The sequence below is a fragment of the Drosophila kikkawai genome, chromosome 2R (genome assembly GCF_030179895.1).
Source record: "Drosophila kikkawai strain 14028-0561.14 chromosome 2R, DkikHiC1v2, whole genome shotgun sequence".
NCBI classification, from domain to species: Eukaryota; Metazoa; Arthropoda; class Insecta; order Diptera; family Drosophilidae; genus Drosophila; species Drosophila kikkawai.
Genome location: NC_091729.1, coordinates 15,522,818 through 15,546,774, shown reverse-complemented (window position 1 = coordinate 15,546,774; position 23,957 = coordinate 15,522,818). Strand labels below are relative to the sequence as shown.

General features: G+C 46.8%; 12 protein-coding genes across 12 annotated transcripts; 8 read left to right on the top strand and 4 right to left on the bottom strand.

Moving 5' to 3' along the window:
* Window positions 1-56: 56 nt before the first annotated feature.
* U3-55K (U3 small nuclear riboprotein factor 55K) lies at window positions 57-1,922 on the top strand. Its single transcript, XM_017166765.2, has 5 exons — window positions 57-213; window positions 270-1,099; window positions 1,155-1,352; window positions 1,411-1,547; window positions 1,605-1,922. The coding sequence occupies exons 1-5, from the start codon at window positions 160-162 to the stop codon at window positions 1,841-1,843; spliced, it is 1,458 nt and encodes a 485-aa protein (XP_017022254.1). The 5' UTR covers window positions 57-159; the 3' UTR covers window positions 1,844-1,922.
* A 472-nt stretch (window positions 1,923-2,394) lies between these two features.
* Window positions 2,395-3,633, top strand: LOC108074750 (transmembrane protein 177). Its single transcript, XM_017166924.3, has 3 exons — window positions 2,395-2,705; window positions 2,766-3,222; window positions 3,284-3,633. Exons 1-3 carry the CDS (start codon window positions 2,533-2,535, stop codon window positions 3,614-3,616), a joined length of 963 nt encoding a protein of 320 aa, XP_017022413.1. The 5' UTR covers window positions 2,395-2,532; the 3' UTR covers window positions 3,617-3,633.
* A 202-nt stretch (window positions 3,634-3,835) lies between these two features.
* HPS1 (Hermansky-Pudlak syndrome 1 protein) lies at window positions 3,836-5,768 on the bottom strand. The gene has a single exon (XM_017166923.3). It carries the CDS (start codon window positions 5,633-5,635, stop codon window positions 3,836-3,838), a length of 1,800 nt encoding a protein of 599 aa, XP_017022412.1. The 5' UTR covers window positions 5,636-5,768.
* Window positions 5,769-5,928: 160 nt separating this feature from the next.
* Window positions 5,929-7,147, top strand: Ciao1 (cytosolic iron-sulfur assembly component 1). Its single transcript, XM_017166843.3, has one exon. The coding sequence runs from the start codon at window positions 6,009-6,011 to the stop codon at window positions 7,014-7,016; it is 1,008 nt and encodes a 335-aa protein (XP_017022332.1). The 5' UTR covers window positions 5,929-6,008; the 3' UTR covers window positions 7,017-7,147.
* On the bottom strand, window positions 7,025-8,151 carry Ercc1 (DNA excision repair protein Ercc1). Its single transcript, XM_017166844.2, has 2 exons — window positions 7,387-8,151; window positions 7,025-7,333 (listed from the first exon to the last, which is right to left on the bottom strand). Exons 1-2 carry the CDS (start codon window positions 7,966-7,968, stop codon window positions 7,145-7,147), a joined length of 771 nt encoding a protein of 256 aa, XP_017022333.1. The 5' UTR covers window positions 7,969-8,151; the 3' UTR covers window positions 7,025-7,144.
* Window positions 8,152-8,242: 91 nt separating this feature from the next.
* Window positions 8,243-10,040, top strand: wash (WASH complex subunit washout). Its single transcript, XM_017166840.3, has one exon. The coding sequence runs from the start codon at window positions 8,284-8,286 to the stop codon at window positions 9,829-9,831; it is 1,548 nt and encodes a 515-aa protein (XP_017022329.1). The 5' UTR covers window positions 8,243-8,283; the 3' UTR covers window positions 9,832-10,040.
* A 67-nt stretch (window positions 10,041-10,107) lies between these two features.
* Window positions 10,108-10,666, top strand: LOC108074706 (protein LTO1 homolog). Its single transcript, XM_017166846.3, has one exon. The coding sequence runs from the start codon at window positions 10,238-10,240 to the stop codon at window positions 10,664-10,666; it is 429 nt and encodes a 142-aa protein (XP_017022335.1). The 5' UTR covers window positions 10,108-10,237.
* A 4-nt stretch (window positions 10,667-10,670) lies between these two features.
* On the top strand, window positions 10,671-12,998 carry LOC108074701 (probable methyltransferase-like protein 25). Its single transcript, XM_017166841.3, has 3 exons — window positions 10,671-11,051; window positions 11,112-11,303; window positions 11,895-12,998. Exons 1-3 carry the CDS (start codon window positions 10,671-10,673, stop codon window positions 12,825-12,827), a joined length of 1,506 nt encoding a protein of 501 aa, XP_017022330.1. The 3' UTR covers window positions 12,828-12,998.
* On the bottom strand, window positions 11,317-11,774 carry SmF (small ribonucleoprotein particle protein SmF). Its single transcript, XM_017166847.2, has one exon. It carries the CDS (start codon window positions 11,664-11,666, stop codon window positions 11,400-11,402), a length of 267 nt encoding a protein of 88 aa, XP_017022336.1. The 5' UTR covers window positions 11,667-11,774; the 3' UTR covers window positions 11,317-11,399.
* Window positions 12,999-17,421: 4,423 nt separating the features above from the next.
* Cyp6g1 (Cytochrome P450 6g1) lies at window positions 17,422-20,055 on the top strand. Its single transcript, XM_041776880.2, has 4 exons — window positions 17,422-17,532; window positions 18,084-18,585; window positions 18,640-19,440; window positions 19,498-20,055. The coding sequence occupies exons 2-4, from the start codon at window positions 18,121-18,123 to the stop codon at window positions 19,804-19,806; spliced, it is 1,575 nt and encodes a 524-aa protein (XP_041632814.2). The 5' UTR covers window positions 17,422-17,532; window positions 18,084-18,120; the 3' UTR covers window positions 19,807-20,055.
* Cyp6g2 (Cytochrome P450 6g2) lies at window positions 19,958-21,969 on the bottom strand. The gene is made up of 2 exons (XM_017166839.2): window positions 20,686-21,969; window positions 19,958-20,629 (listed from the first exon to the last, which is right to left on the bottom strand). The coding sequence occupies exons 1-2, from the start codon at window positions 21,952-21,954 to the stop codon at window positions 20,342-20,344; spliced, it is 1,557 nt and encodes a 518-aa protein (XP_017022328.1). The 5' UTR covers window positions 21,955-21,969; the 3' UTR covers window positions 19,958-20,341.
* Cyp6t3 (Cytochrome P450 6t3) lies at window positions 20,170-23,924 on the top strand. The gene is made up of 3 exons (XM_070284803.1): window positions 20,170-20,323; window positions 22,320-23,554; window positions 23,611-23,924. The coding sequence occupies exons 2-3, from the start codon at window positions 22,325-22,327 to the stop codon at window positions 23,893-23,895; spliced, it is 1,515 nt and encodes a 504-aa protein (XP_070140904.1). The 5' UTR covers window positions 20,170-20,323; window positions 22,320-22,324; the 3' UTR covers window positions 23,896-23,924.
* The last annotated feature ends 33 nt before the right edge of the window (window positions 23,925-23,957 follow it).

Sequence of the window (23,957 nt, the reverse complement as noted above, 5' to 3'; positions counted from 1 at the left end):
GCCTCTCTTTCAGGCGCGTTTAATAAACAGCTGTTTTTCTAAAACACACTAAAAAACTCCTGACGCTTCATAATATGCACGTGGGCTCGTTCCAGCATTTAAAATAAGTTTTGTGTTAAAAATATTGAATTAAATCTAAAGAACTGGTTAGTTTCTAGGATGTCGTCTTCTTTTTTCCTCAAGCCAGGTGCCAAAGGCACCAAGAAGCGCAAGGTAAGCCCAAACACGGAATATCAAGTCTCACCTCTCACCTGTAACGCTTTCCAAAGAATCCCACAGCGGCGGCAGCAACAACAACAAAGGGAAAACCCCTTAGAAAAGGTGGGAAACCGGGACAAACAGCCGCCGCTGGACCCTTACCAAAGAAACAGCGACGACCCAAGGAGGAAGAGGAGGAAATTGCCAGCGAGGATGAGGAGTTCGATAGCGATCAGGGTGAGGCAAACACGCTGGCATTTTCCTCCGACGAGGGCGAGGAGGAAACTGCCCAGGACAAGCGTCTGCGGCTGGCCAAGCAGTACCTCACGGAGATCGAGAAGCAGGAGGCGGAGCGCGCCGAGGATCGGGAGCTGGCCCAAAGCGTGGAGCAGCGTCTGCAAACAGAGTACTTGGACAGCGTGGGAAAACTGCGAAGAAATATCGCCGGTAGCCTTAAGACCTGCGAGACGAGCCGCGTGCTCAAGCACAAAGTCCATCACACGCCCATCTGTGCCCTGGCCCTCAGTCCCGATGGCAAGTTCCTCTTCACGGGCGCCAAGTCGCAGTTCCTCCTCAAATGGTGCACGGAAACGGGGAAGGTGCTGGAGAAATCCGATGTGTTATCGCATCGCGAGGAACCCGAAACCACCAAGAAGCGGCGCTCCCATATAGTCGCCATCTGCCTGTCCACCGATATGAAGTACTTAGCCTTGGCCGAGGGCGGTCCCCACATCCAAATCTGGTGTCCGCAAACGATGAAGCATGTAAAAACGCTCAAGGGCCACAGGGACAGTGTGGCGGGGCTGGTCTTCCGCAAGGGAACCCACGACCTGTACTCGGCGGCAAAAGATCGATCGGTGAAGATTTGGTCTCTGGATGAAATGGCCTACGTGGAGAGCTTGTAAGTCACAGAAATTCAGGAATATAGGCATAGTTTAACCCCCTATCCTCCACAGATTTGGCCACCAAACGGGCGTGACCAGCATAGATGCCTTGAGCAGGGAGAGAGCCATCACCGCTGGCGGTTCAGATTGTTCCTTGCGCATCTGGAAGATCACCGAGGAGTCGCAACTGATCTACAATGGGCACAGGGATAGCATCGAGTGTGTGAAATTGATCAACGATGAGCATTTTGTCTCGGGAGGAATGGATGGGTAACTTTGGATAGAAATCTGTGAGGAAAAGCAAACTAATTTGAGTTATTTTCCGCAGAGCCATCAGTTTGTGGAGCGCCCTGAAGAAGAAACCCATTTGCACCACCCAAGTGGCGCATGGAACAGGGGATAATGGTGTGGCCAACTGGATAACAGCCTTGGCCGTGGTGGTCAACACGGATTTGGTGGCTACAGGTTGGTGGAATCATAACTAATCTTCCAATTCCCATCTTAACTTTGACTTCTTTTCAGGCTCCTGTGATGGCTGCGTCCGGCTGTGGCAGACGAATCCCAATGCCCGCAAATTGCAGCAGATTCAAAGTATACCCATCGCCGGTTTCATCAATGGCCTGGCCTTCAATGCCGATGGCACCCAACTGTTTGTGGCTGTGGGCCAGGAGCACCGCCTGGGTCGCTGGTGGCGGCACAAGGAGGCCAAGAACCAAGTAGTTGTAGTCGACATAAAGTTACAGAGCGCCACCAGCAGTTAGTGTAATATTCTAGGGTTAAGTAACATTGTATAGAAACGCTGCCTAAAACAAGAAAATAAAAGTAAAAGAGATTTTTAAATTCAGTTTCTGTTATGCTCTTAGAAATATTTTAATAAATTTTTATAGCAACTACCGATTTTTTAGAGCTCTGATGACTAGAATGCGAATATTTCATAAAATATATTTAGAATCGTCATTAAAATCCTAAATAATTAATAAAACGCGAATATTTTAGGTTTTTTGAGTGCATAAAATGCCCAAAAAATCCAGTGATTGCCAAAACCCATATATTTTTCAAATCGAAATTAAAATCTTAATAAATAAGGAATAAAATATGAAAAATTTTTTTTTTTTAATTTTACTAAAATTTTTCAAAAAAAATGAAAGGGGTAACATCATTAAAACTGTCAAAATTTGGACAAAATTAAAATTTGCTTAAATTTTAAATTTGGTATGCAGATTTTTTACCCTTATAAAAACTAACACAAAACAGCTTTCCGAAATGAATTTAATGCATTTTTAGCCCATTTATAGATTATTTAAGCTTTGATTTTTACAAACAAATTTTAAAAAATGAATAAACATTGATAAGAAAATCATAAGAACATCGATAGATATCGATATAGCGACGATGTTTTTGCAGCACTCCTCTGGTCCCACTGGCTGCGATTACAAAACAACGGAACGGCATGCAGATGAAACCAAAAGCCGGCGGGGGATTATTCTCCTTTTTCAAGACTGAAAGAGGACGCAGGCTGGTCTTCTACGCGGCGGGATCCACCACGGTTGGTCTGTTTGTGGGCAACTTCCTGCCGCACACCCTTGGCCTGAAGTATTACCGGGACTTTGTGCAATGCTACCAGTAGGTGGAGCACTTGGATGTGTCCCAACTTTGACTCACACCAACCATTCTTCTTTACAGGCACGGCATAGAGCGTCCTGTTCCGGATGCCGTGAAGCAGCGCCTGGAGAAGGCCCTGGATCAGCTGGGCCTGTCCGACTTTGAGCGAAAGTTCGTCAAGCCCTTTACTGTGTTTGGCTTTGATCTGTTCCAAGCGGGCACCACAAAGCTTCGCTTTGGCGGCGCTTTAGGTATACCCGTGAACTACGGCTATGCCAGCAAGGAGGAGATAAAGCGGGCAGATATCCGCTTCAGAGATCAGCAGATCAATTGGAGCTCTCCCAGCGGCAAGCTCCTGGAGGAGGCCATAGTCCTAAACGAGGACGAGCAGGTGTTTGGCCTGAGCAAGGCTGTCCTGCAGCTGCAGACCCACCGAGTGCTCCTCAACTCGATATTTCCAAGCGTGAGCTTCCTAATGGTCTACACCATGGGTCACTACCTGAACCTGCGGCTGAATCTATTTGCCCGCCACGGAAGCGTGAGTTGAAAAGTTACTCTGGAAGGAAACCATCCTTACAAATCTAGTCTCCAATTTCCAGGTTCGCTTCGTTTTGTACAGCATTCTTGGTCTTTTCGGCACGGGCATCTGGTGCTTTATGAAGGACTTCAATCAGGTGGCCACAGATGCGGAGATTGACAAGAAACTGGCCGCCATGGGCCCCCAGTTTGTGGCCGCCGGAGCCAGCTACTACGATAAGCATTTAAAGAAGAACATTGCTCTAAGAGATCTCATTGGCGACGACACCTACACCGCCTTGGGGAATGAGAACTACATGCTGCGCCAGAAATCCATGCCGCTGACAGCTCGCAAATCCTTCTTCCTGGAAAGGCTGGAGGAGCTGAAGAAGGCACAGACACCGGAGACTCAATAAAACATTTTAATTGTTAAGTTTTTATTGCCGTTAGAAGGTGACGGAAAAGGAGTTTACAAATATCATGATGATTGTTTAGCCTATAACAGTGGATAGTTGTCCTTGGAGTAACAAATTTCGTGAGGATTTCGCCTCCTTGGGGAGCCTCGTGAATTGACTAGAATTTTTGGGAATGTGGCATGGAATGCTAGGATGAAAAATTATTAAAATTAAACACGATTAAAGTGTCTCCTCGCCCACCACATCGCTGATGGTGGCCACCAGTCGACGGGCATGCTCCACGGCGCAGGTAGCCGTTACCAGTCCCAGGTGGATGCAGTATAACTCATAGACACGCACTTTTCCCGGCGATATTTTGGGGAAACACAGCTCGGCCAGATCGTGGTAGTAGTCCATGGTGAGGGCACCCGGTTCAGTGGGAGATTTCGTTCCATTACCACTGGCCGCTCCTGTGGCCAGAAAGTGCTGCTGCAAATCCATCGAGGTGCTGAGCGTGCTGCCCGACTGATCCTCGAACCAGAGGAAGTACGAGTAGTGGAAGGCCTTGTCCTTCCACATCACCGTGGTCTGTCCCTTTTTCAAATAGCTACGTGCTATTTCCACCATGCTCCAGAGCTTAGTCTTGGGCACTAGCTGGTTGGGCCGCAGGTCCGGTGCCAGCATGTGTCCACTGCTCCGGTTTACATACATAAAGTGCACAAGACCGGGGAAGTCCTCCAGATATGCATCGATGGATAAGTTGCGGGTTGCCTTGACCGCCAGGAATTCGGCGAACTCCAAGAGCTTGGCCTCCACATTGGCCGCCGTGTCGGCGAGCTGGTCCAACTCATGGACACTGGAGCTATCGCAGCAGGCCAGCGTGAAGAGCTGCTTCAGTTCCTCCCCGAACGACGGTAAATTCGACTCGATCCTCACGAGCATTTCTCGCTCAAAGTTCTTAAAGTACTCCGCGTACATTTTCCGCAGGTTCTCCCACTTGGTGGCAAACTTCTTGTAGCAGTTCTCCATGTCCTCCGGTCGCTGCTTGGCGTATCTCTTCAAAGCTGTCAGAGTTTGGCCCACAAAGGACTCGAGATTCTCGTAGGCGGGCTTGAGGGCATCGGAGTCCCCCTGGTGCTGCACGGATATGATCTTCTGGAGCACGAAGAAGGAGTCATAGATGCAGCTAGTAAGCGGCATGTTGGCATACTCGATTATCTGGAGAAGCACCTGATTGCCGTGCAAGCGGGAAATGTGTACGATGCTCGGAACGCAGCCGGAATTCACGTCGTGGGAGACTCCCTGCAGGAACACGGCCACCGCTCGTTGTGCCGGTGACTTTGGCGACTGCATGGCCCGCGACATGAGGCTGAGGAATAGTAAATCAGCGGCGGAAAGCGGCAGAGCTTGTCCAGTGCTATTGACGGCCAGCAGTTTGTGCGAAACGAACAACAGGGCGTGGGCCCTGGGCAAGCCCAGCTGTCGTAGGTGCTCCAGAGTGGCATCCAGGGTCAGGTGAATTGTCCTCTTCAGCTCCGCGTTAACCAGCAGCTTGGGCATGGCCTCCAGGAGATAGGCCTGGTCCTCCTCGCCCAACAGGCTCTCGTAGCAGTCGAGGCACTGCGTCAGCAGTTCCTGCTGCATGGCCCCCGCCTGGGCGGCAAACAAGTTGGCACCATAGCAATACCGGGTGAGAGTAATGGCCACACCCATCTGCCGGCCCAGTTGCTCCACGGGAATGTGTCCAATCTTGAGGAAGGTAAAACCAAGAAGTTCCCCAAATACCAAGTTGAATCCCTGCTCGCACTGGAGGCTGGAGTAGGCGTTGTCGAACTGGCACTGCATTATCCGCTGGGATCCAACAATGGGGCTGAATATCTGCAGCAAGATGTTGCTGTCCAAGGGGCTTTCGCTTTCCTGCTCCCCCGCCGGGAGCAAGCCCTGGGCAACTGCCACATTTCTTATCTTCTGCGTCAGTGGAGAATTTAAACAACGGTAAACAACGTCGCTGGCGCTGTTGAATACTATCAATCCGTTCATTTTCTTATCAGCATCAGCAAAACACGAAAATTCACAATACACAACTTTCTCCACAAGTTCTGATAAGAAAACATGCACCTGGCGTTGTGCAGCACTGTTTCGGACATCAGTGTTGGCGGAACACTTAAATTTAAATATATAAAAAGTATTAATCAAAGGTCACAATGATCAAATTCATATTAATATAAGTGATAACAATTAACATTAAAAGAAACGCAATTAAAATTAACTTAATTTTAACGTTTAAAAAGGTTTGCCTTAACATTTCTCAACACTGACTAAACAGCTGTTGCCAAGTCGCATTCTTCTTCTTGTCGCCAGCACCTTTGTTATCAAAATCAGAACAGACAGTGATTTATCCACTTAGGCAGCTATGGGACGTTTAATTCTGGAACACACCCTACAGGGGCACAAGGGACGCATCTGGGGGGTAGCCTGGCATCCCAAGGGCAACGTGTTTGCCTCGTGTGGCGAGGACAAGGCCATCCGCATTTGGTCTCTGACCGGAAACACTTGGAGCACCAAGACCATACTATCTGATGGACACAAGCGCACCATTCGCGAAATACAGTGGTCCCCATGCGGTCAGTTCCTGGCCTCGGCCAGCTTTGATGCCACCACGGCAATTTGGTCGAAATCCTCGGGAGAGTTCGAGTGCAACGCCACCCTGGAGGGACACGAAAACGAGGTGAAGAGCGTCAGTTGGTCGCGTTCCGGCGGACTGCTGGCCACCTGCTCACGCGACAAGTCCGTTTGGATCTGGGAAGTGGCTGGCGACGATGAGTTCGAGTGCGCCGCTGTCTTGAATCCCCACACACAGGACGTGAAGCGAGTGGTGTGGCATCCTACCAAGGAGATCTTGGCCTCCGCCTCATACGACAATACCATCAAGATGTTTGCGGAGGATGCACTGGACAGCGATTGGGACTGCACGGCGACGCTATCCTCCCACACGAGCACCGTTTGGGGGATAGACTTTGATGCAGATGGCGAGCGTCTGGTTTCCTGCAGCGATGACACCACGTTGAAGATCTGGCGGGCTTATCATCCCGGCAACGAGGCCGGCGTGGCCACGCCCGACAAGCAGACGGTGTGGAAGTGCGTCTGCACCCTCTCCGGTCAGCATTCGCGTGCCGTCTACGATGTGTCCTGGTGCAAGCTGACAGGGCTGATAGCCAGTGCCTGCGGCGACGATGGCATCCGGATATTCAAGGAGTGCAGCGACTCCAAGCCAGATGAGCCCACGTTCGAGCAACTGACGGCAGAGGAGAGCGCACACGAGCAGGACGTGAATTCAGTGAAGTGGAATCCAGCGGTGGCCGGGCAACTTATATCCTGCAGCGACGACGGCACCATCAAGATTTGGAAGGTGACAGAGTAGCCAGCGGATCAATACATATGTGTGGTGGTATATTTAAGGTGTTAAAAAATAATGCAACTTGATTTTTTGTACAGTTTCTTTCTGCTAAGAAATTAAAGTATTCAAATGATGGACGAGCTGGAGTCTCTCTACTTGCTGAGGAAGGGCTCTTGTAGAGTCTTGTAGAGCTTCTTGGCCTTCCGCGGACCCAGGCCCATCACCTGGGAGAGCCGCTCCTCGCTGGCGATGATTATGTTGCCCAGATTCCCAAAGGTTTGCAGCAGAGTCACGGCATCCGTTTTGTTCACTGGTTTGATGTTGGTCAAAGCTGCCACCAGCTGGAACGGGAGCTTCAGTTTCGGGAAACCAATTGGTATTTCATCATAATTACCTTCTGATGCGGATTCGACTCCACACGCTCCATGATCAGATCTGGCGGCCGCTTCTCAAACTGTTTGTAGGTCTCAATGATTTTCCCTGCCTCCTCCGCATTCCAGGCTAGCATCATGGTCAAATCCGCTAGCAGTGAGATCCTGGTCAAGCTCTTGAGGGCGTTGTGCGGCTCCGGTGTATCCACCTGAACCAACAGCACTCGCAGCTCGTACATCTTGCCCAGAGCTTTAAGCCGCTGACAAATGTAGTCCGGATTGAGATTGTGATACTTTAGGGACAAATACAGGACACAGGAGGTGCGTCCCACCACATAGTCGGGTATAATGTCGTCACGGAACTCCAGTGGGACAGTGAGAATGGATTTTAGGATGGGATTTCCACGCTGCTTGCTGTGCACGAGGACGCTGTGGGGATTTGAAGCCGGCTTGGCGGCAGGAGCTGTAGTGGAGCTGGGATTGCTGTTGCTGCTGGCCACAACTGTTGCCGCCGGCGGCTCCTGGACCTTGGGTTGCTTGGGAGCCGTGGGCATTTCCATAGAGCCCAAGACATCGTTGAAGGAATCATCGTCGAACTCGTCCATTCTTTGGGGAAGCAAAATAAAAACCAAACAAAAGCTTTCCTGTTCAGAATTCCATCTGGCCACACTGCAAGTCCTGCAAAGTATTTAACTCTGCAACCTTTTTTCTACTCTTTTTAAAATATCAAGTTATTATTTTATCCTCCCCCCGGAAGACTACCCTCTTTTTAAAACTTTCTCCAGGAAATAATATAAGCATTTCATAAAACACAAACAAAACACAGCTTATAAACACTAGAGGTTTTTCGGTGTCACCGAGCGCTGGCCACACTGGCTTGCAGATAATTTTTTATTATTTTGTTATTTTGCCAATTAAAAATGGACGAAGAAGCCCCCTACCTGCGCAGCGCCTACCAGGTGTCCATAATTCCAACCGACCTGCACCACCAGGAGACCATAATCAAAGCAGCCCAGTCGCTGGACTGTCTACACAAAACGATAAACTCTATTTTCGAGCGGATTGATGCTCGCTTGGCGAGGAATGGATCAAAGGTTGAGGACATAAACAGTCGTGTGAAGCGGGCGCAGGCGAAAATCGATGCGCTCGTGGGCTCCAAGCGGGCCATCCAGATCTTTGCCCCAGCAAGATTCCCGGCCAGCGACATCCTGGCCCCTCTGCCGGCCACCTTTCCACAGGTGACGACTAAGCTAATGGAGGAGCAGCAGCCGCAGCCACGTCCGGAGCAGCTGTCACATCCGGGAAACACCGGCAGCAGTAACAGCGATCCCAATGAGGAGGCTGTCTTCTTCCATGTGCGCGGCGACCGGGAGCACGAGTCGTCTTTGGTAGCCGAGCGAAAGATGACGAATCGCACTGCTGGCCTGGGAGCCCTTCCTGTGGCCGGAGTTCACTCTGTGCCCTCGCTTATGCGCTTCAACACCAATGAGTTCGCTTTTGGGGAGGACTTGAATGCATGGAAACGATCACTGCCTCCGCAAAGCACTCGCCGCGTCGCCAGTCAGTCCTTGAAGAGCACGACTGAAGAGCTGCTCGCTCCGGCTCCTCGCTCGCTGGCTTATGGCGCCACCAAGCTGGCCACTCCAGCCGGAGATCTGCGCTACAATCCTGCTGCTCTGGCTGCGCCGGCCATCGATGTGCCGCTGGATTTGCCCGATCTCCCCGGAATAGCCAACGATCTGAAGTACCAGCCAGTGGAGGAACAGACTCCCATTGCCCCGTCGTACCAGTACGGAGAGTTGCCCGACCTGCCTGATCTGGCTGACCTACCGGAGCTGCCAGACCTGGGACTGGAAGAGCACGAGATCACGGTGCAGGCCATTGCGGCCCAGACCCACATTCCAGGGCCGAATAAGAATCGACTGGGTCCGTATATGCCACCACCTAGAACCTTACCACCACCCCCGCCACCTCCTCCACCACCGCCGCCGCCACCGCCGCCAGCGCAGGCACCGCCGTCGCCTCCACCTTTTCCCACCAAAGGAGCTGTTAAACCGCTCTCGCCCTCTCCTTCCACGCCCCTCCGAATGCCCCCACCCCCTCCCCAAACTGTTGATCCAAGATCGGAGCTCATGGCTGCCATACGGAATGCTGGAGGCGCATCCGGAGGCCGACTGCGAAACCAGGCGGCTGCACCACTCGATGTCGTGGATAACACACGGTCCAAGGCGGGTGCCGTTGCCTCGGCATCGGGGGATCTGATGGCGGACCTGCACAACAAGCTGATGCTGCGACGCAAGGGTATTTCTGGGGCCCAAAATCCCGGAGAGGCTGCTGCCGCCACTGGTGGAGGCAATACCCTTATGCAGCAGCTGTCGCGTGTGATTCCGCCGTCCGTGCAGCCGCGCAAGGGATCCCAGAGCAGCGATGAAGGGCCCTCCGAGGAGGACGACGACGTCTGGAACTAGTGGATGCAACGGGAATCTCCCCTTAGCTTTAGCACCGGTTATTGTGCCTTTAGCTGGCTTAAAGCACTGGCTTCACTAGCTTAAATTATACCAATCTCTAGAAAGAATTCCAAATTCTCTGCCGAAGCGAGCATGCCAAATTAGCAAAATGTTAAAAACAGTTGAATAAAATTAACAACTGAATAAAAAACGATTTTTAAGTTGGGTTTAAACTTTAAAGTTTAGTAAATGAATACCCCTGATTAAATTTAAAAACAAATGCGGGAATACCTTTGATGTACAGAACCAGTGTTGCAAAATACCCAAAGTGGAAACACATTTCGGCTAAAATCTAATCACTATTTTAATATTAATTTTTTTTAATAATTAGTTAAAAACTTAAGCCGGATTGCCTCCAACTTGTCATATGATGACATCTCCATCGCGGGATATAAACGATCTATTTGACGATATCGTGCTTACCGAGGAGAAACAGGCTCGCCTGGGCTACGAGGAGGGTTTAACCGACGGCCAGGAGCAGGGCAACGAGGAGGGCTATAAATTGGGCTACGCCCAGGGTGTCCAATTGGGCGAGGAACTGGGCAGGATCCTGGGTCAAGTGGTGGCCCAGCAGCAGCTAAAGCACACCGACAAGGTACGTCGCAGCCTGGAGCAGCTGCGCACGCTCATCGAGCAGTTTCCCCGGACCAACGATCCGGAGGCGGACATTGTGGGAGCTGTGGAAAATATCCGTAACTCCCAGCGTCGTCTTTCTGCCTTGCTGGGGTCCAAAAAAAGCGCTGGAACAGCTTCTCCTGACACCACGGCACCTGAACGCAAGGATTACAGCTTCTAGCAGAATGTCCAAGGCGGGAGTGACCCAGTTGCAGAGGCGGATTGACGGCTTGCTTGCCTTCCTCCATCCCCACTGGGACTTTGTGAATTGCCACATGGTGAACTACTTGACGGACCAGCATTGGGACAACTTTCTACCAGAGACTTTAAGAAAGGAGATTGCAGGGAAGGAGGATGTGGACCTAGCCATAGAGCAGCTCTTTTGGCAAGGTAGTGAAAAAACGAAGGCATTCCCCGAGTGGAAAAGCTTTCTAGCCCAGGGAGAGCAGGAACGCTTGTCGCTCCATCCAGAGCTGTTGACCAGTGTGGAGGAGCTCATTGAGGGACCAGAGAACGCTGATAAATTAAGCATTCGAGAGTTTATGAGCGCCAAAAAGTGCCATGAGGTAAGAAAAATCCACAGACTTATAAAGCAACAAGGGGTTCATCTCTCTCTTCTTCTCCAGGTGGAGTTAACCGCTGCTTTGGTGGATCATCTAGCGAAAAACTCGAGCCAGAATTGCTGCATTGTGGATGCGGGCGATGGCAAGGGCTATCTTTCGTCACGCCTGGCTCTCCAGTATGGCCACCGCGTGCTCGGCATCGACGCCAATGCTGCCAACACAGAGAACGCTCTGAGCCGGAATCGCAAACTGCAGGTACACTTTCGACTACAAAATAAAAATAGCTTTATTTCATTAATTTCATAGACTTAAGTTAAGTGGCTTCCTTCTCGCAAGCGATTCTCTTTCTTGCTAATCCCGCATCTCGCCCTCCTCGTCGTCGTCCTCCATGCCCTTGATGTACAGCACGTTGTTGCAGCGGATGAGCACCTCGCCGAGATTACCGGTGACGGAGCCCTCGATCACCTCCTCCGTGTTGGCCAGCTGCATGTTCATATATCCATCGACGGAGACCAGGAAGCCTTTGTACTCCTGGCCCCATTTCAGCTTCACCAGCACTGGTTTTCCCGTCAGGCCGTTCAGGAAGGGCTTGGGGTTGATGGGCATGCCAGCCGACATGATGTTTGTGTGATTTTCGTCGGGTTTTACAGGAAAAACAGGAAAATTATGCTAAAAAACGCCGGCAAAACGTTTTTCGCGTTGTCGAGGAAGAAGAAGAGTGATAGGGATGGGAAACTAGTTTAGTAGCGATATATCGGTTATCGATGACAGATTCAAACAAAACAGTGTTGGTTAATTCATGAGAAACGGTTTAATTCAAAAATTAAATATTTTCTTTAATTTCAGCGCGCTTGGAATGGCCTCACAGAACGCGCCGAGCTGCAGAGTCAAGGCATCACTCCCAAGAGGCGTGGCAAAAAGTCGCCCACCCGAGATACCTCAAAGAATGCACCATCCTTGGAGAATTACAAGACCACAGCCAGATTTATAACGACCGAGTTGAATTTTGGCGAGCTGCTGGCCGAGCATTTTCCTCAACTAGCAGAAATAGCCAAGCCCAACCACAACATTTGCCTGACTGGACTTCATACCTGCGGGAATCTGGCTTCCACTTGCCTGCAGGTATTCCATGCCCAATCCGACTGCAGGATACTCTGTAATATTGGCTGCTGCTATCACCTGCTGAGGGAACACTTCTCCCAAAAGGAGTTCTTCGGCAACAAGGCCCTGATGGACATGCAAACGGATTTTGGTTTTCCCTTAAGCCAGTATCTTCGGGAGCAACAGGTCCGAATGGGTCGGAATGCCAGGATGCTGGCGGCTCAATCCATTGAGCGAACCCTGGATGGCAAGGAGTTGCCAAACATAACACTATACTACCGGGCTCTCTTGGAGATCCTGGTTTGCCGCCATGCACCGCATTCAAAAAACGAACTGCAGGTGGGCAAGGTGCGTAAATTCAAGGACTTCCCTGATTACATACGGAAATGTGCCGCCAAATTGGAAGCTCCTTGGCTGGCAGCCATTGAAGAGGCTGAACTTCAGATGCTCCTGCAGGAATATGCTAAGGATAAGCATTATTTGGACTTGTTCTATCTGCTGCGCATGTCCTTTGCTCCGGTTCTAGAGAGTCTGATACTACTGGACCGTCTGCTGTATCTGAAGGAACTGGGCTACGAGCGCAGCTATTTAATCGACTTGTTTGATCCCGTTATATCGCCCAGGCACTACGCCATCGTTGCTATAAAGCCACCTGACGCATCATCGGTCTTGACATGAACACTATAAGCGGGCTCTGAGTAATCGTTAATTTGAATTAAACATGCAATGCCTTTTATACAGAATAATTCATTGTTGTCGTTTTTTAAATATTAGCTTTATATTAGGCAAGTTGTAGAAGGTTTCAAAAGAGAAAACTTTGCATTTAAATAAAGTTTATAAATCATGATATACTTGCAGTTATATTTATGTTTTTATGGGTCCCATACTTTTTATACCCTTGCAGGGTATTATAATTTCAGTCAGAAGTTTGCAACGCAGTGAAGGAGTCGTTTCCGACCCTATAAAGTATATATATTCTTGATCAGCATCAACAGCCGAGTCGATCTAGCCATGTCCGTCTGTCTGTTATCTACGCAAACTAGTCCCTCAGTTTTAAAGCTATCTGAATGAAACTTTGCATATAGTCTTCTCTATGCTCTTACTGCTATATATTCTAGAATAATAAAAAAAGCTTATATCTGAGAGTAGATAAACATACGTTGAAAAACAACGAAGCTATAATTTTTATACCCTTGCAGGGTATTTTATTTCCAGTCCGAAGCTCATTACGCATTGAAAGAGTCATTTCCGACCCCATAAACCATATATATTCTTGATCAGCATTAGCAGGCGCATCTTTCTGGCTAAGTCTGGAAGAAAAAAAATTTTCAATCAATTTTTTCAACATTTTATAAGGGGTTACATCATTAAAATTCTCAAAATTTGATAAAATTTTCAATTTCTAACTAAGTATGCAGATTTGTTAACCTTATAAAAACTAACATAACACCGCTTTCCGAATGCAAATAAAGGCATTTTTGACAGAGTTATGCCTTTTTTAGTTTTTAATTTGCTATTTTTCTCTGTTCAATTACAGACTTTCCATCGTCATTGCCATCGCCATCGCTCCTAGTCATCAGTATCAGTAGACCTGACCCACCCCGGCCAAGAACCAAGAGAAAGGACCAACGACACACGCAAAAGGATGGTGGATAAGGGATGGGAATGGAGGAATAGGGATCAGGAATCAGGGATAAGGAGAGACCACCGAAAGTCAGGTCTGCCGGCTACTTTTACAACAACAGCAACGAACACAACAAGCAACATTTTAATTTTAAAATACTTTATTTTATTCTATGTTAATGAACCTAAATAAAAACAATGAAATACATTATTTTATATTATTTTGTTTTATTATATTTTTCCTATATAAGAACAATGAAATGAGCATCACTGGTAGTGAGTGAGATGGCATTTTAATGCAAAATAGCTAGATGAGCATCACTGGCAGTTAGTGAAATGTCATTTTCTCCCAATAATGCAAAATAGCTAGATGAGCATCACTGCCGTTAAGCCTGATTTTATAGCCTCCCAATATGGCAAAATAGCTAGATGAGCATCACTGCCATATAGCCCGATTTTATTGCCCCCCAATATTGCAAAATATAGCCAGATGAGCATCACTGATGCACATGAGCATCACTGATGCAAGTGAGCAAAATTTCTAAAATTTGGCCGCTTTCCAAACTGGGGTAACAGGCGAACAGAAACCAGCAGCAAGCAACTGAAAACTGGTATAAACTGTAATAAAAACTTTTGGGCAAAAATAATAATTGGTATAAACTGTTATATTCCATTTAATGCATTTATACCTATTTGTTGCCGACAACAACAGCTTGATGGCAACAACAACCTTTTTACAACAACATCCCTACAGCAGCCCATCCAAATTTCCGAAAATTTCCATGCAAATTGCCCGTTTCCCAAATTGGGGTAACAGGCGAACAGAAATCAGCAGCAAGCAACTGAAAACTGGTATAAACTGTTATAAAAAGTCCAAGTTTCGAACCATTGATCTTGGAGTAAGCGAAGACTCAAACCAGATGTGACCATATTGTAAATTTTTAGGCTAAAATGTTGCTTAAATGCACCTGGGCACACTGAAACTGACTTTGCATCAGTGATGCTCATCTGCATCAGTGATGCTCATCTCCATCAGTGATGCTCATCTGCATCAGTGATGCTCATCTAGCTATATTGCAATATTGGGATGCTCATCTATCTATTTTGTCCCAATAAAGAAATATAGCTAGATGAGCATCACTGCTATTAAGCCTGATATATTGCCTCCCAATATTGCAAAATAGCTACATGAGCATCACTGATGCAAAGTCTTATTTTATAGCCTCCCAATATTGCAATATAGCCAGATGAGCATCACTGCCATTAAGCCCGATTTTATAGCCTCCCAATATTGCAATATAGCTAGATGAGCATCACTGATGGAGATGAGCATCACTGATGCAGATGAGCATCACTGATGCAAAGTCAGTTTCAGTGTGCCCAGGTGCATTTAAGCAACATTTTAGCCTAAAAATTTACAATATGGTCACATCTGGTTTGAGTCTTCGCTTACTCCAAGATCAATGGTTCGAAACTTGGACTTTTTATAACAGTTTATACCAGTTTTCAGTTGCTTGCTGCTGATTTCTGTTCGCCTGTTACCCCAATTTGGGAAACGGGCAATTTGCATGGAAATTTTCGGAAATTTGGATGGGCTGCTGTAGGGATGTTGTTGTAAAAAGGTTGTTGTTGCCATCAAGCTGTTGTTGTCGGCAACAAATAGGTATAAATGCATTAAATGGAATATAACAGTTTATACCAATTATTATTTTTGCCCAAAAGTTTTTATTACAGTTTATACCAGTTTTCAGTTGCTTGCTGCTGGTTTCTGTTCGCCTGTTACCCCAGTTTGGAAAGCGGCCAAATTTTAGAAATTTTGCTCACTTGCATCAGTGATGCTCATGTGCATCAGTGATGCTCATCTGGCTATATTTTGCAATATTGGGGGGCAATAAAATCGGGCTATATGGCAGTGATGCTCATCTAGCTATTTTGCCATATTGGGAGGCTATAAAATCAGGCTTAACGGCAGTGATGCTCATCTAGCTATTTTGCATTATTGGGAGAAAATGACATTTCACTAACTGCCAGTGATGCTCATCTAGCTATTTTGCATTAAAATGCCATCTCACTCACTACCAGTGATGCTCATTTCATTGTTCTTATATAGGAAAAATATAATAAAACAAAATAATATAAAATAATGTATTTCATTGTTTTTATTTAGGTTCATTAACATAGAATAAAATAAAGTATTTTAAAATTAAAATGTTGCTTGTTGTGTTCGTTGCTGTTGTTGTAAAAGTAGCCGGCAGACCTGACTGTCTGTGTTCTCTCCTTATCCCTGATTCCTGATCCCTATTCCTCCATTCCCATCCCTTATCCACCATCCTTTTGCGTGTGTCGTTGGTCCTTTCTCTTGGTTCTTGGCCGGGGTGGGTCAGGTCTACTGATACTGATGACTAGGAGCGATGGCGATGGCAATGACGATGGAAAGTCTGTAATTGAACAGAGAAAAATAGCAAATTAAAATTAAATTAAAAAAAAAAAAAAAAACTCTGTTAAAAATGCCTTTATTTGCATTCGGAAAGCGGTGTTATGTTAGTTTTTATAAGGTTAACAAATCTGCATACTTAGTTAGAAATTGAAAATTTTATCAAATTTTGAGAATTTTAATGATGTAACCCCTTATAAAATTTTGAAAAAATTGATTGCAAATTTTTTTCTTCCGGACTTAGCCAGAAAGATGCGCCTTTTAATGCTGATCAAGAATATATGTATATGGTTTATGGGGTCGGAAATGACTCCTTCAATGCGTAAAGAGCTTCGGACTGGAAATAAAATACCCTGCAAGGGTATAAAAATTATAGCTTCGTTGTTTTTCAACGTATGTTTATCTACTCTCAGATATAAGCTTTTTTTATTATTCTAGAATTTTGGTATACATTTTATAAAAATCGGACAACTATATCATATAGCTGCCATAGAAGCGATCGGTAAATGTATAAAATATGTAAAGCTGGGAATGTAAAACTGAAACTGTCAAACTGTAAACATAATAAGTATAGGTAAAATTTAATGAAACTCTGTTTTGTGAGTGTTTTCAGCATTTAAATCTATAATATAAACATCGAAACCAATCTGCAAGGGTATACAAACTTCGGCGTGCCGAGGTTAGCTTCCTTTCTTATTTATTGTTAAGAGCTCTCGTTTTACCAAACAGCAGACTTTTGTTTAGCACATGAAAACGCTATCTGAGAACCAATTGAGAAATGTACAAGTCATATTTAACTTGGCATTTTTTGGTTCCCCTCAATAGTTTCATAATTTTTCAGTTTTATTCGTCAGCATTTCTTGGCCATCTCTCTTAACTCTTTGCCGTAGGTTAGTACGATTGGTTTGTTTTTATTTAGACTTATCTTTTCATCAAACAAGATAATTTTTTGGCACTTGAAAACACTTTTTAAATACCAACTGAGAAATTTATAACCCATGCTTATATCTTAAACCCCTTTCCCCCTCAAAGCTTTTCGGCCTTTTTTTATTTTTTGTCACCTCTGAATAATTTCTATTCGCTTGGTTCTTTGCCATAATTATTTGTTTTCGTTACAGCTCTCTATTCACCACAAAGGTGAACTTTTAGCTTTTGAAAACGCTATCTCAGAACTTTTTGAAAGGTATAAAAACGCGAACACAAATTCAATTTGCTGCGAAAAGCTTTAATTGTCGGTCGTGTGTGCTCGGGAGCTCTGAAATCTAACAAATTTCCTTGAACTTGAGCTGGAAAAACAAGTTGCGAATAAGGTTACTTGCAAATAAGGTGTGAAAAAAATATTAAAACGATTTTAAACTCAAAAAAAGTGAATAATTATATTGATAATTTAAATTGAATGTCCTTGTAGGCTTTTAAAAACCTGTAAACTTTTTTTTTTAATACAAGTTTTTATATTCTTAATATACTAGAAACTGCTAAACAGTTTTTAATTATTTGTATTTGTAATCTAAATACAAATATAGTAAACAGTATTATCTGTTTTTCTTGCATTAAATGTTTTATGGCATCATAAAGTGCGCCTCAAGTCAATGGACTAAGTCCCTTTATCAGCATGGTAAAAATCTGTGTAGCTTTTTAACTTAAAGCTACTTATTACTTAAAATATTTGTTTTTACGGCACTTAAATAAGTTGCAAGATAACTACTAATAACTGATAATAAGTGAACTGAACACGGTAGCAAACTATTTTTGGGTTGAAAAACACGAAAGGCTCTGCTTGACCATCTAGTTTTAGCCAAGATAAGATGGGAACTGAGGGGTGTTGACCTAACTCAAAACCGTATCAGGTAATAAATTTATTAATTGACTGATTGCAGGTTTTTAGAATTCCGATAAGGATAACGTAATCCAAAGATGGCATTAACGGAGGCCCTCTTTCTGGTGGTCGCCGCCCTGGTGGCGGTGTACGTGTGGTTCCAGCGCAACCACACCTACTGGCAGCGCAAGGGTTTGCCCTACATCCCACCCACGCCCATTATTGGAAACACCAAGGCAGTCTTCCAGATGAAGAATTCGTTCGGCATGTACCTGTCGGAGCTGTATAACGATCCTCGGGTCAAGGACGAAGCCGTGGTGGGAATTTATGCCCTCAACAGGCCCGGCCTGATTATCCGGGATCCCGAGTTGATTAAATCCGTGCTGATAAAGGACTTTAATCGGTTCCACAACCGCAACGCCCGCTGTGATCCCCATGGAGATCCTATAGGCTATAACAATCTGTTCTTTGTGAGGGATACCCATTGGAAGGATATCCGCACCAAGCTGACGCCTGTCTTTACCAGCGGCAAGGTCAAGCAGATGTACAGTCTGATGCAAGAGGTAATCTATAGTTCTTAGATCTACAAGAAATGTAAGTTTATGGTGCCCCTACAGATTGGCAAAGACCTGGAGATTACTCTTCAGAAACACGGGGAGAAGAGCTCTGGTACATTCATCACCGAGGCCAAGGAGATCTGCGCACAGTTCTCCACAGACAGCATCGCCACCATCGCCTTTGGTGTCCGGGCGAACAGCCTGGAAAATCCGAATGCCGAGTTCCGTAACCAAGGTCGCAAGCTGTTCACCTTCACCATACCCCGTGCCAAGGATTTCTTCGTGGCCTTCTTCCTGCCCAAGCTGGTGTCGCTGCTGCGCATCCAGTTCTTTACGGAGGAGTTTGCCCACTTTATGCGCAGCACCATCGGTCACGTGATGGCGGAAAGGGAGCGCACTGGCTTAGTACGCAACGATTTGATTGATGTACTAGTTGGTCTGCGAAAGGAGGCGGCCGACAAGCCAACAAAACCACATTATGCAAGAAATAATGATTTCTTGGTGGCTCAGGCGGGAGTCTTTTTCACCGCTGGCTTCGAAACCTCCTCCTCGACGATGTCCTTTGCTCTTTACGAGCTGGCCAAACATCCGAAGTTGCAGGAACGCCTGCGAAAGGAGATCAACGAAGCTCTAGTGGAAGGTGGGGGAACTCTGTCCTACGAGAAGATCCAGTCGCTGGAGTATCTTTCCATGGTGGTGGATGAGGTGCTGCGCATGTACCCAGTGCTGCCATTCCTGGACCGAGAGTACAACAGCATCGCGGGCGAGCCAGATCTGACACTGAAGCCTTTCTACGATTATACGTACGAAATCGGAACGGCTGTGTTTATACCAGTCTATGGACTACATCATGATCCCAAGGTAATGATTTTATTAAGATGAACTAAGTAAACTTTCTGATGCTCCCTTGATCCCCAGTACTGGACCAATCCCAGCCAGTTTGATCCGGAGCGCTTCTCGCCCGAGAATCGCAAAAACATTGTGGCCATGGCCTATCAGCCTTTTGGAAGCGGTCCCCACAACTGCATTGGCAGCCGGATTGGCCTACTCCAGACCAAGCTGGGACTGGTGCATCTGTTTAAGAACCATGCTGTGAGAAATTGTGCCGATACCATAAAGGAAATGAAGTTCGATCCCAAGGGCTTTGTGCTACAGGCCGAGGGTGGCCTCCACCTGGAGATGGTCAACGATCGTCTCTACGACAACAGTGCATCGCGGGTGCACTGAATCGGTGAACTCTAGACCTAAATCTAATATAGACGCAGATAGTGAGTGACGAGGTAATCGCCTTCCGACAGCCGTCGTTTTACCAATTTTATAATAATCCGCGTCAGAAACGGCGCTATGAAGCTGGTAAATAAAAAACAAAACAAAAGAATTATCAAATTAAAATGTAATCTGTTGAACTCCAGGGGAGAGGTCTATGGAATTACGCCACCAATAAATAAATGTAATCTACATCTAATACATCTCGCACATGCAAATGTGTTTTTAAACGTTTTCAAGATGATCTAGGGAACTGTATCTATATATATTCTGAGTATATATCTATATGAGTGAGTGATTGATCTACCAAGTCATTTCTCCGGCGGATAAACACGCCACTCGTCAATCAAATTGCCCACCAATATGCGCGACACTAGTTTAATTCTTAATGCCAAAACACGCGAATCTCCGGCTTAGTTCTCATTCGGTTGTTGTTCCAAGATATTCGGTATTCCCTTGCTGAACTCCAAAAAAAAGGGTAAGTTTCCCCTTGGGGTTAGACACCCAAAGGATCACGGACCAGTCGCAGATGAATGCCCCCCTTGGCCTGGGTAATAATCGCCTTGGGATCCAGTTGCATGCGGCGTGGAGTGCGTTCCGATGTAGTTATCAGGTGGTTACGGAGTATGTTCACCAGACCCACCTTCGTCTGGAGCATGCCGAAACGTTCGCCGATGCAGCCATGCGGACCTAGGCCAAAGGGCATATAGGTGTAGGGTCTGTGGCTCTTTCGATTTTCAGGGGAGAATCGTTCCGGCTGGAATTTCCTAGGCTGAGGAAAGAACTGTAGGCAGAACTCAGTCCTAGGATTTGAGTTAGTAATTTAAAAGAAAACCTCACCTGGGGATCCATGTGTATGGCATAGCAAGGAATGTAGACAGGCATTCCCTTGGGCACCCTTATATTGCTAAAAGGAACCAAAGGATAAGCCTGATCAGAGGTGCACTCGCGATCCAAGAAGGGCAGGGGAGGATACATGCGCAACACCTCTAGCAGAATCATCTGCATGTACACCAGCGACTCAATCATTTGGAGCGTTACCTGGCCACCGCTTTGAATCAGAGCTTCCTGGATTTCATTCCGCAAACGCTGTTGCATATCCACATCCTTGGCTAGCTCATACATGGCAAAGGCCATGGTGGAGGAAGAGGACTCAAAGCCGGCTGTAAAGAAGAGCACGGCCTGGGCCACCAGGATGTCGCCTTCAAACACAAACTGATCCTTGATGCCCGCAGCCTTGGCCTGCTGCGTACTCCTGCGGAACTCGATGAGTATATCGATGAGATCATTGCGTGACTTGCCAGATTTCTCGCGCTCCTCCATCACATAGTTGATGGTCTTGCGCAGGAAGCGAGTGGCCTCAGCGGGCACCACCTTAAAGCCAAAGAAAGGAATCAGATGTGGCAGAAAAAAGACCATGGTGAACTCCGCCGCCCTTAGCAGGCTGAACTCGAACACAGAACGTCCATGCCGCCGGAACTCCCCCTTGGGATCCGTGAAACTATTTGCCTGCACTCCATAGGCTACGGTGGCAATCACATCCGTGGTAAAGAGAGCGCACAGTTCCTTGGCCTCCAAATCGAAACAGCGCATCCGTTCGTTGTGCAGCGCTTGCTGGCGCAGATGGGCATCCAGGCTGGCACCCACCTCCTCGATCAGGGGAAACATGTGCTTCAGCCGGTTGCCGGTGAAGAATGGCGACAGCTTCAAGCGCACCTCCTTCCAGGCGGGGTTTTTCAAGAAGAAAATGTTCTGTGATCCCAAGGGATCTGCCTTGTGATCGGAGTTCGAGTATCGATTGCAGAATTTCCCAAAATCCTTGACCAGGATGTTTTTCACCAGTTCCGGATCTCTCAGCAGCAGGGCAGGCTTATGGAACACATGGATGCCCACAAAGGGTTCGTTCTCCGCCGACGGATGATTGTACAGCTGGGACATAAACTCGGCGGGACTCTTCTGCATGTTGAGCAGTCCCATGAGGTTGCCCACTATCCACTTGGGCTTGATCTCGCGCACTCCCAGGCGCTGCCAGAAGGAGTAATGCCTGTGCAGGAAGCCACATACAAGGACTAGAAGGAGCACTGAGAGGATCAGCATTTCCAGAGCCATGTTGTCGCTACTAAAACCCGTTCTCTACTGGCGGAAACCAAGTCAACTCAGCTGGTGTAGAGCTTTATATGGGGTTCATCGAGATGATCCTCTAGTCTGTGAATGAATTCCATGAATGGGCAGGTCTCCTTTGTGATGCTAAGTTGGGTTCTTTTGTGTGATATTTCAGTGTTTGTTTTTTCTCCTGGGTTGTTCATGAACAAGGTCATATTCTTTATAAATAGAAAGGGGCTTCAAAAATATTTCCTTTGCTTTTCTAAATCAATTATTTCACCAGAAATAAGATAATGGTTTTAGGGGTTTAAGGATCATTTTTGATATGTTAATTAATTAAAAAATCCGTAATATTCTTTATACTTTTCTAGGCACAATGTTGATTCTCTGGCTCCTATTGCTCACCACGCTGATGCTGCATTCCTGGCTGAGGCACAAGTACTCTTATTTTACCAAGCTTGGAATACCCCATCTGCCAGTCTCCTCCTGTTCCCCTCTGGGTCACCTCCGCCAGCTCCTTTTTCTCCGGATTTCCTTTGGCGATCTCTTTAAGAATATCTACGCCGATCCACGCTGCAGTCAGGCCAAGATTATAGGCTTCTTTGTGCTCCAGACCCCAGCTTTAATGATCAGAGATCCAGAGATAATCCGCCTGGTGCTGATTAAGCATTTCAATAGCTTTCTGAATCGCTACGAAGCAGCGGACGTTGGAGATCCTATGGGAAACTTGACGCTGCCTCTGGCCAAATACCACAACTGGAAGGAGAGTCGGCAGTGCATGTCGCAGCTCTTCACCAGCGGTCGCCTGCGCGAGGTGATGTATCCCCAGATGCTGAACGTGGTCCACGACCTGGAGAACTATCTGAAGGAAAAGCTAAGGAACCTATCAGAGAGAGTGCTTCCCTTGAGCAGAATGTGCCAGCTGTACACCACCGATGTGACGGGAAATCTCTTTTATAGCCTGGATGTGGGAGGATTACGCCAGGGAAGATCCCAGCTACTCAAGAAAACCAAGGAGTTGTTTAAAACCAATCCACGGAAGGTCTTGGACTTTATGAGCGTATTCTTTCTGCCCAAGTGGACCAAGGTAGTGGGAGCCAAGGTTTTCAGCGAGGATTATGCACAGTTTATGAGGCACTTGGTCGAGGATCATGACGAGCCCAAGAAGGGGGATCTTATTAACCAGTTGCAGCACTTCCAGCTGAGTCGTTCCTCCAACCACTACTCCCAGCATCCCGACTTTATAGCCTCCCAGGCGGGCATTATACTGCTAGCAGGCTTTGAGACTTCTTCAGCGCTGATGGGTTTTACTCTCTACGAGCTGGCCAAGGCACCTGAAACCCAGCAGCGTCTCCGGCAGGAACTGAGGGAAGCTTTTCTTGGCAGCTGCACTTCCTCTATTAGTTATGATACACTGTCTACCTTGCCTTACCTCAAAATGGTTTGTCTGGAGGCCTTGCGTTTGTATCCAGCTGCAGCTTTTATCAACAGAGAGTGCACCAGTCCGGATTCGGAAGGATTCTCCTTAAAGCCACATGTGGACTTTGTGATACCCCGTGGAATGCCAGCTTACATCTCTATACTTGGCCTGCAGCGCGATGAAAAGGTATGTCCAAAGCGAAGTACTCCTGATGAATCCTTTTACTTAGCTTTAACTTTTAGTACTGGCCCGATCCTTGCCGCTTTGACCCCGAAAGATTCGCCCCCGAGAGGCTTGACAGCATTGTGCCCATGACCTATATACCCTTTGGAGCTGGTCCCCATGGCTGCATAGGCAGTCGCCTGGGTATCCTCCAGCTGAAGCTAGGCCTGGCTCACATCTTAAACCTATATCGCGTGGAGGTCTGTAAGCGAACAGTGCCGGAGATTCGCTTTAATCCTAAAAGCTTTATGCTAGAGTCTCAAGATGAGATATATTTGCGGTTCTGCAAGGATTCTCCGACCTAAAAACCGTATTGGATAAAACCTAGAGGCTGTGAAAAACCAGGATTCCCAATTAAGCACAGTAT

Bases quoted from the DNA above. Each gene is read 5' to 3' on its own strand.
- Cyp6g1 (XM_041776880.2), top strand. From the start codon at position 18,121: ATGGCATTAACGGAGGCCCTCTTTCTGGTGGTCGCCGCCCTGGTGGCG. The intron at 18,586-18,639 runs GTAATCTATAGT...GTGCCCCTACAG, and splicing joins TGTACAGTCTGATGCAAGAG to ATTGGCAAAGACCTGGAGAT. The intron at 19,441-19,497 runs GTAATGATTTTA...CTTGATCCCCAG, and splicing joins GACTACATCATGATCCCAAG to TACTGGACCAATCCCAGCCA.
- HPS1 (XM_017166923.3), bottom strand. From the start codon at position 5,635: ATGAACGGATTGATAGTATTCAACAGCGCCAGCGACGTTGTTTACCGT.
- SmF (XM_017166847.2), bottom strand. From the start codon at position 11,666: ATGTCGGCTGGCATGCCCATCAACCCCAAGCCCTTCCTGAACGGCCTG.
- Cyp6t3 (XM_070284803.1), top strand. From the start codon at position 22,325: ATGTTGATTCTCTGGCTCCTATTGCTCACCACGCTGATGCTGCATTCC. The intron at 23,555-23,610 runs GTATGTCCAAAG...TTTAACTTTTAG, and splicing joins GCCTGCAGCGCGATGAAAAG to TACTGGCCCGATCCTTGCCG.
- LOC108074750 (XM_017166924.3), top strand. From the start codon at position 2,533: ATGCAGATGAAACCAAAAGCCGGCGGGGGATTATTCTCCTTTTTCAAG. The intron at 2,706-2,765 runs GTAGGTGGAGCA...TCTTCTTTACAG, and splicing joins GACTTTGTGCAATGCTACCA to GCACGGCATAGAGCGTCCTG. The intron at 3,223-3,283 runs GTGAGTTGAAAA...TCCAATTTCCAG, and splicing joins TATTTGCCCGCCACGGAAGC to GTTCGCTTCGTTTTGTACAG.
- Ciao1 (XM_017166843.3), top strand. From the start codon at position 6,009: ATGGGACGTTTAATTCTGGAACACACCCTACAGGGGCACAAGGGACGC.
- U3-55K (XM_017166765.2), top strand. From the start codon at position 160: ATGTCGTCTTCTTTTTTCCTCAAGCCAGGTGCCAAAGGCACCAAGAAG. The intron at 214-269 runs GTAAGCCCAAAC...CGCTTTCCAAAG, and splicing joins AAGGCACCAAGAAGCGCAAG to AATCCCACAGCGGCGGCAGC. The intron at 1,100-1,154 runs GTAAGTCACAGA...TATCCTCCACAG, and splicing joins ATGGCCTACGTGGAGAGCTT to ATTTGGCCACCAAACGGGCG.
- Ercc1 (XM_017166844.2), bottom strand. From the start codon at position 7,968: ATGGACGAGTTCGACGATGATTCCTTCAACGATGTCTTGGGCTCTATG. The intron at 7,334-7,386 runs GTAATTATGATG...CTCCCGTTCCAG, and splicing joins AGTCGAATCCGCATCAGAAG to CTGGTGGCAGCTTTGACCAA.
- LOC108074701 (XM_017166841.3), top strand. From the start codon at position 10,671: ATGTCCAAGGCGGGAGTGACCCAGTTGCAGAGGCGGATTGACGGCTTG. The intron at 11,052-11,111 runs GTAAGAAAAATC...CTTCTTCTCCAG, and splicing joins GCGCCAAAAAGTGCCATGAG to GTGGAGTTAACCGCTGCTTT. The intron at 11,304-11,894 runs GTACACTTTCGA...CTTTAATTTCAG, and splicing joins GCCGGAATCGCAAACTGCAG to CGCGCTTGGAATGGCCTCAC.
- LOC108074706 (XM_017166846.3), top strand. From the start codon at position 10,238: ATGATGACATCTCCATCGCGGGATATAAACGATCTATTTGACGATATC.
- Cyp6g2 (XM_017166839.2), bottom strand. From the start codon at position 21,954: ATGGCTCTGGAAATGCTGATCCTCTCAGTGCTCCTTCTAGTCCTTGTA. The intron at 20,630-20,685 runs GTGAGGTTTTCT...TTCTGCCTACAG, and splicing joins CCATACACATGGATCCCCAG to TTCTTTCCTCAGCCTAGGAA.
- wash (XM_017166840.3), top strand. From the start codon at position 8,284: ATGGACGAAGAAGCCCCCTACCTGCGCAGCGCCTACCAGGTGTCCATA.